Here is an 8,826-nt window from a genome sequence, read left to right as displayed (position 1 = left end):
CAACACTGTGACTTTATCGCAGAATAAAATCGAAACAATTACTTTTGTTAATAGTAACTTTAAAATTGACTTTTTGTTAGTATAATTACTGATAATTCAAACATTTTCACTAACCACTAACCTTATTATAAAATTTGTTTTCAAAGACAGTCAGCACCAGTCGGGAATCTCACCATGTTTTTTTTTCGTTTCCGAGATTTTGACACCAAAAATAAAAACAAAACATTCAAATACAGTACTTCCAGCTGTTAAGTTTTCTTCGTTAGAGTCTAGAGAGTTGTTCTAATGAATTTTATTTCTAAAAAATACTAAAATACGTATAATTTAAAACGTTTTTAGTAGTGTTGTTTTAAAACAACATTGCGCATTTGAGGGTTGAAGCTTCCATACGATTTTATATAGGAAAAACCACATTTCAGTAACTTTTTCTATAGAGATGTCCAGTTGGCTCCTAAAAATATATCAACACATGGTATTTATAGGGAATTTTCCTGGGAGAAACTCTTCTGAAGACCGCAAGGCGCTACCTTGCTTGTGAAAACAGATATTCACCCCAGACTGATTGAATATTTGACGAACGGCTCACCATTGAATTTTACTAGCAATGCTGCTGCAGCATGCTGCTGTTGCAAGTTCAAGCATGTGATGAGAAATGATATCGCTTAAATTTATCTTGGAGGCTTCCCCGAAGATACTATGCGCAAAAATCACACTTTGAAAATTAATTCCACGCGAAATTATTTCTCATACTCAAGCAAGTTTGCAATGGCAGCATACTGTAGCAGTGTTGCTGGAAAATTTTAATGGTGAGCCGTCCGTCAGACATTCAATCAGTTTGGGGTGAATAGATATTTCTACAAGCATCGTAGCGCCTTACGGTCTCCAGAAGAGTTTTTCCCAGGAAAATTTCCTACAAATATCATGTATTGATATTTTTTTAAGAGCCAACTTGACATCTCTAGAGAATAAGTACTGAAAAAGTGGATTTTCCCATACAAAATCGTATGGAAGCTTTAAAAATCGGGCGCAAATCGGTCGTTTCACCGATCGATCTGAAAAGTTACACAGTTGTTATGGGACCCATTAGAAACACGAAAAGTGCATGGGAGCTAACATTTATTTTTTGTCCCACCCTAGTGGGCATGTGGTAGTCCAACCTGTGCGTTCGGCTTGTATTTGCATCGCCAGCACACACACTAGCATACGTCAGTTCCACTTTTACTCGAAAGACTGCGCTGCCAAAACTGTCGCTCATTCTCAGGCAGAGTTCCCAGTCTTCTTGATATGATGTTTTTGTTTTCATACTATTAAACTGTAAAGGCCTAAACACGATGGATACATTGCGGCTGCGTTTGCGGTAATTGGGTTGTTTAGCTATATCAGTTTTTAATATCATCTGAATGATCTGCGTTTTCTAAGTAAAACGTGATTTATTGCAGATTGCATCTGAAACGCGAACTACAGACAACTTGCAAGCAAAATGCAGATAACGTGCACGCCAGATTGATCGTATACCAGTCAACTAGAGCGAACGCGACAGAATGCCTTCGTTAATCGTATCTATACAGTCTATCGCGTTCACTCTCGTATGCTGGTATACGATAAATCTGACGTACAAGTTGTTTGCATTTTGTTTGCAAGTTGTCTGTAATTCGCGTTTCAGCGGAAATTTGCAATAAATTTTTTTCTATCGTTGGCTTTCGATTTTTAAATCACTATTTAAAACTGCTCGAAATCGCTACAATGACAGTTCACCCATATACCAACTGTCATTGTAGCGATTTAGAGCGAATTTTTATTCTTCATTTAAAAATCGAAGGATAATGATATAAACTTTTAAAAAATCACGTTCTGCTCAGAAAATTTCGCTCTTTCAGATGATATATAAAAATCGTAAATCCGCGAATAGCTAAACAACCCAATTTGACAGTTAGCCCATACATTTTCTGTCAAATTACCATCAACGCAACGCAAACGTATCCATTGTGTTTGGCCCTCGAATCATCGCATCTTCCGACTTTTCGTCACTTTTTAACATTTTTTCCGATTACGTTCAGTAGCTTCTTCCAATTCTTGTCACGAATGAGTAGTTTTACACCCCAAAATGGCGAATGTTCTTAAAGGAACATTCGTAAATTGCGTAACGCGAAATTTTGTAAATTTTCAATACCCCCACTTTCACACAACGCAATTTTGAATGGCGACCTCAAGAAGTGTAACCACAGAGAACAGACATTCATGTTCATCTAAAGAAATTTGAAAATCGTGTGTAAAAACTTGAATCAAAATACGTTAATACACTAACGACATCTGTCTTGTGGTGCCCCAGTTACACTGCATATATATTGCTGTATCGATATTTCATCGATATCAGTGCTTGGTTTGTAAGTGACAAAAGCGCCACATAGCGGAGCATTACCACTTAGTGGTAAATGACGGTTGCATGTTTTTACACATCTTTTGAAAAGAAGATGAAACTCTGTTCTCTCTGGTGTAACATTTCACTGAATACTCCCCTTGAGCGCGGTATGTAATATACAAATGTTCCCTGATATGCGAAATCTTTCTGCTTACGTCAGTTTTGAGATTTCTGAAGAAGTGGCAGCACAAATTTTGCCAGGTATGCGATGATGCGACATTCGGACTTCATGCACATGGCCAGCACACACACTAGCATGTGTCAGTTCCATTTTTATTCAGAAGACAGCGCTTTGATATGTTTTTGATTATAGCGTCCAGCATTATGGCCCGTAAAACCAACGGCCAATTGAAATGAGTTTCAGTAATGCGAGATATTCCTGCCGCAGCGGTGGGTGCGCTGATGCAATGGAGTATACAGGTGAGGAAGAACAAGACATTTGTCCGTATTGGTGATCAAAAATAGGCACAAAAACACATGCTTTTGGGTTGTGACGTAGATCTCGGTCAACGAGCAAATGCCATTCGAATCGATACTCCACATTGTTTAACAGAGCAGGATTGCATTTTCAACTCAAAATTTCCAAAACTTGTGAAAACATTTTTAAATAATCTACCGCACATTGTTTTTTCCACAATGCTCCTGGAGTTCTACGTTATCACTGTCGACAAAAAAAAATTAAACATGAGACTCAAACCATCTCCGTACCTTTCTATATTCTATTTGCGTTCATGACCGAAAAAAAAAACAAGTATTTATAGACCATTTTACGAACTGACAGATGTCACGGATCCTGCTGATGATGATGTTGCTTTTACGTGCGTTATGTCAGCGGTTCCGAGCTTTCTGTCAAAGTTTCATTCATGAATTGAATTCAGAAACGTCTCGTAAAATAGTTAATTGACATTCATATGTAAAGAGTAGAGTGCCTATAACATAACTAGAGTGGCGCCATGTCATCAAAAGTAACGCTGGTAACACTGGTAACACTCAACATCCTTTCTCTTTTCCCCACACGAGTTTAATGGGTTGTTTGCTCAATTGGAATGACACTGACAGATATTTTCTATTCCAATTTTGACAGTGGCGCCACTCTATATATATTTACAAGCACTCTAGTAAAGAGCATTAGGGATTAGCGTGCTATTTTTTTCAGTGTAGATTGCTTTCAGATTTCAAGCAGATTTGTCCGTTCCTTCGAGCAATTACAGACATTTTGCTACAACATCTGGCATCTCTGCATAATTTAATCGCTAAAAAACTCTTAAGTGTTAGAAGTGCCGTTGGTCTGATTGTTAACATTATTCAAATTTAAAGATATATTTAACGTGTTTGTAGCCGTCAAAGTTTTCTTTCAATGAAAGATTTAGTGTTTTTATAACCCAAACAGTTGGAGTCTATAATGGAGCCCAGAAAAATACCTTCCAACATTGTTAAAGAATTGTTTAATGAAAACGATTTTATGAATGAACAATTATCGGCACCAAACAAAACAGTATGTTTTTTCACTGTTAGAATACTTTAATGGCGCATTTTTCTTAAACAAAGTTTTCGATTTGTTATGCGGTGTTATGTCTAAATTTTGATTTCTTGTTTTTAGAGTTCTGCAGCTATAACGACATCAAATAGTTTTCCATTAAACGAGTCTTCTAAAGGAATTATAGATACAAATCGTTCCAATCAGAATTTTTCGCTTGCTTGTCATGAATCTCAAAATGAAGCCGAAATTGATTTAAAAACACATGCAAGTTCTTCGACAAGTCTGAATTATTATATGACAGATTCTAATACGGGAAAACCAGATAATTACTCCAATCGCTCGAGACGCGTTCGATTTGAAGATAAACGGGAAAGCATTATAGAATATCTGATAACTTGCGAGGCTTCCCAACTACTTGATGATTTGGATCAGAAAGGCAGCGTGGAGATTGACCGACAAACTGATTCCGATCTACCGATTAGATTAATGTTGTCTTTATCAGATGAGTGCCTCGTCGCTAGAAATCACGAAGCGCTTGCTGATCCAGTCATAACTATGATTGACGAGGTGCAAATTGCAAAAACTGACCTTAGCCAGGCTACTGACCGGCTGGAGAGTACCAGCGAACACATAACAAACAGAACAAATACCTCTAAATGTGGTAAGGTCTTACAAAAATGAAAAAAAAAAAAAACAACTAATACCTCTTCGTATATTTTAGAACATCAATCCAATCAGTTGCCATCAGCAGCATCCGAGGAACCAACTTTTGATTTAACATTCTCTGAATGCAACATAAATAGCTTTCTACCCCAAACCCCAGCTGTACTGCAATTCAGAAATGTTGAAAAAAGCCTCGATATAGCAGCGAGCACTACTGAAGACAAGAATATCAACAAAAATGTGAAAGTAAGTATAAGGAGGTTTTTAATGTACAAAAAGGGATGTAGCTTTTTGCTTGCTATTGCTATTAAAAATAGTAATCAACATATTTTTTTACACAGATTCCAAAAAACGAGAACTCGTTAGATCAACTGCCCTTTGTGAAAACTGACCTTACTGAAATGAACAGTGGAGAAGACACTCTGGACCGTCTGGCAGCTTTACCGGAAAACGGGAACATGCATATGCTACAATTTGTGAAAACTTTGGAACATTTGATGATAAATTCTAACGCTGCAATTTCAGCGCAAAACGATCAAACGCAGTTAAAAACAATAGTGGAACATTCTTTTGAATCAAATTTGCGCCAACGTACTGAATCGTCACCTGCTATCGTTACTTCTGCTAAATTTGGTGGAAAGGATCATTCGCTGTCTAAAACACCAGTTGTCGTTTCACAGTTTAATGTACCAGCTAGTACCGGTCAAAGAAAGAATACCAAGGTAAGAAAGATTCTATGAAAGTGTCATCTTGCAGCACCTCCAAGAGTTTTATGACTTAAACCTTCATTTTAGGCTATGCCATGCCTTGTTCGAACGCCAATCAATCCTTCAGCAAAAAAGAAGAAGGTTCGCTTCAATTCAAAAACGCAAATTTTTCACGCTGGACGTGGAAAATCGAGAGAACCGATTGTAAAAGGTTAGTAGCCTAATCCAATATAAAGGAAACATGAAGTTAGCACTATAACTACAAATTTACTTTCGTTTATAGATCATCGTTATCCTCAGTCGTCTCAAATGCGTGTTCTCTATCGCACAAAACGACCAACGATTTCCAAAGTTACTTCGGAATCAATCAGTGCCTGCAGTAGCGGAGACGCTTACGATTTTACCTTTATTAGTGACGATGGCGACAGCACTTTTGAGAAACTTTTTCATCATGAAAGTGTCGCCGCTGCCTCGTCGCCTCATCCAATTGGTTGTAAAAAGCGGAAGACGGTTGGAATTCAAACAGACCAACGTGTTTCTCAACCATATACAAATCAAGAGCAACAAACGGACAACAGTTTGGACAATGATATACGAAAAATTTTACAACAAACTATGAGTGATTTTCAGAAGGAAAGCTCGGTTAAAACCAAATCAAAAAAGCAAAAATCAAAACAAACAAAATTATTCGAGTTGACTGAGTTGAAGGAAGTTGTACGAATGACAATAAGGGAGGAGCTTCGGAAGGCATTTCCTAGGCGACGAACTCATCAGACTCCGACTGCAAAACCTCGTCGTATAATAGTAAAAAAAGTTGTCACAATAAAACCAAAACCAATGGTAGATGTTAGTGTACAGGTAATGCCTCGTACGAACGATATTGGACTAAACACTCCCAAAAGGTTTCCTTCCACGGTGAAAGCTGATCAAAAACGGACAACTTTGCCTGTAAAAGCGACGATTAATGAAAAGAAAACAAAAGAAACATCAGTTAGAAAAACAAAAAGTAAACCCCGGAAAGCATCCAACGAACGAGCAGTCACGGGTTGCCAGACTGCCAAGGTCGTCGAAAGCAACAAACAAATATTAACCACCAACCGGAAGAACCAGACTGCAGGTTCGAGTGGTGTGCGCAAAAATCAGCGAACCTTGTCACAGTGTTTGAAAAATTGTCAGCCGACAAATGAAGAGCAACCTATCGAACTATTGGAAATACCGGAGACCCCTAGTCAGCCTGATGATCGTAGGGAAACGTCCAATTCTAATACATTGATTGATGAAAACCAACGAAAACACGAAAAACGGAGGAGCTCACTGGTAATTTTTATAAAATAATCAGCCTTTATCGAAGTAACTACGGTAACTTTTAGAAGGTTCTTTAAAGTAAGTTTTTCCCATTACAGAATGTTTCAGATCTTACACATTCAAGAAGATGTTTTCGGATTCCGTCATTACATGTTAGCATAGCTGCTTCGAACAAGTCGCAGGATTCTCCTTTGTCAATATCGTACCACATTGCCGAAACGGACGCTCTCGCTAACCAAGATGTTGAGCAGCTGAATGTACTATATAATTTAATGGACGAAATGCGTTTAAGCTCTCAGTACGATACTTACTCGCAGCACATCGTACCAGAGAGCGAACATGTTTCGGGAGGAAAATATCGCCGTCGCCGATCATTAAAAGCTCGTCGTAACTCGCTGCATCCTTACTTAAATGATCTCGGTTCAATAATTGACCAACAACGTTGCCAACCTTTTCAATCTAGTGACAGTGGTATTGAAGATGAATATTTTTGTCCAGAACCTATTCCTATTGGGCCTATCAATGATCCAGAACTTAATCCTAATGATATTCTAGAAAATATCGGGAAAAATTTTATTATTAATTACCTTAATCGTAAATTACCAAATATTTACGAACATGTACGCCCACTTGATTCTGATGATCTAGATTATTATTTGATTAACGGACAGTACGATCAAATAACTTTAAAATCAACAACTAACGTTGATTCAGGAATGAAAAATAAGAGTAAACAACATCGAGCTCCATTTTGTAGCAGTGTAAAGAGCTCGCAAGAACTGTACAAGTTCTCACCAGGGATTTCGTCTATCTCTTCTCATGACGAGGATGATGACATCCTAACAGACTAAATAACATTTATCTAATCTGTGAAAAAAAGTCGGATGGTCGTTACACGAAATATATGTTTAAAAAAAGTTGTCAAAATAATCTTCTCCATTTGCACTATTGCGCGCGCTCATAACACTAGTAGACAAAAGCTAAAAAATGCTGCCAAGCTCGAAACAGGTGCCCTAAAATAAAGCTTCTTAACCATTGTTGTGAGTTTTGGTGCCCCTAGCCATTTCTAGCGTCAACTTACGTGAGAGTTCGCATAATAATTGCTCGCCGAGTAGGTCACTTCAACGTTATTGTCAGGAGGAAGCTCATTCAAGTCTCTGAAAAAATGTTGATAGTTTTTTCATTGTTAATTTCAAGACGTCCAACAAAAAAAAAAGTTATACGTCCCTTTTCTCTAAGAACGTGTCCGATTTTAATACGAAAAAAATGATTTGGGAAAGCTACTTTCATTTTTAAGTAAAGTATATTTACTTCAACGTTCGAATTGATTCGAACGAAAATGGGAATGAAAACTTGCGATAATTTCGTACAAATGTAAAATGGCCGTAAACGAGAATTAGAATAATAATCAAAATCAGCAATTTCAAATAAATCTCAAATCCAATTTTTTTGCTACTATCAGCTGCCCTACTCAACCGTTTATGCACTTGGACAGGGATTCTCTTAACTTGTGTTCAACAGAGCTTTCCGATTTTTATATATTAGCTGAAAGAGTGTAATTTTCTGATTCAAGCGTGATTTTTTAAAGTTTTATATCATTGTCCTTCGATTTCTAAATGAAGAATAAAAATTACTCTAAATCGCTGCAATGCTTAATTTACTTTACTTTTTTGGCTAACGGACCGTTCACCGGTCTAGGGCCGAACGAATTAGAGATGTCCGGCTTCTTCTGTCTTGGGCAGCCGTTCTCCAGTCTCCCCGTAAACCAGCAGATCGTGCATCTTCTTCCACCGCGTGCGAGGCCTACCACGGAGTCGACGGCCTCTTCCTGGTTTTCTACTGAAGATAGTTTTGGCGGCTCTCTCGTCAGGCATTCTGGCTACATGTCCAGCCCACTGAAGCCTGCCCCGCTGTATTACCTTCACTATTGTCGTTTTCGTTTTTGCGGTGTAGCTACCCCGCGGACTACACTCTGTCCTATCACTGTTTTTTTTTTACATTTTCCGGACTACCCTTTTTCTGTCCCGGACAGTCCGCGCAAGAAACAGAGTGCAGTTTTGAAGACACCAACACATTCACACGTATGTGTCAAAATCGAAAAAAAATGTGTCAAAATCGGTTTGCTTTGATTATCTTTCGTCGCGTGTCAAACATCAGGTTGAATTTTATTTATTTTATTTTGTTATTTTGTCATTTTTCAGTAAATTGGCAAATTTTTCGTACAGTAGCACAAATGCGATAAAATACAATGG

The 8,826-nt window shown here is 37.8% G+C and overlaps 1 protein-coding gene across 5 annotated transcripts; it reads left to right on the top strand.

The window, feature by feature from the left end:
* The first annotated feature begins 3,631 nt into the window (after positions 1–3,631).
* Positions 3,632–7,454, top strand: LOC129723235 (uncharacterized). 5 transcript variants are annotated; one of them, XM_055677319.1, is made up of 7 exons: positions 3,632–3,914; positions 4,020–4,560; positions 4,621–4,808; positions 4,904–5,284; positions 5,357–5,480; positions 5,553–6,586; positions 6,673–7,454. In XM_055677319.1, exons 1-7 carry the CDS (start codon positions 3,822–3,824, stop codon positions 7,423–7,425), a joined length of 3,114 nt encoding a protein of 1,037 aa, XP_055533294.1. In that variant the 5' UTR covers positions 3,632–3,821; the 3' UTR covers positions 7,426–7,454. The 5 variants fall into 5 exon arrangements, with proteins under 5 accessions (XP_055533294.1, XP_055533293.1, XP_055533296.1 ...); XM_055677318.1 differs by having other exon boundaries at positions 6,658–7,454; XM_055677321.1 differs by having other exon boundaries at positions 5,553–6,628; positions 6,683–6,812.
* The last annotated feature ends 1,372 nt before the right edge of the window (positions 7,455–8,826 follow it).

Source organism: Wyeomyia smithii, chromosome 2 (assembly GCF_029784165.1).
Source record: "Wyeomyia smithii strain HCP4-BCI-WySm-NY-G18 chromosome 2, ASM2978416v1, whole genome shotgun sequence".
Lineage (NCBI taxonomy): Eukaryota > Metazoa > Arthropoda > Insecta > Diptera > Culicidae > Wyeomyia > Wyeomyia smithii.
The sequence above is the reverse complement of the archived record's forward strand: the minus strand, read 5'-3'. Positions and strand labels throughout refer to the sequence as shown.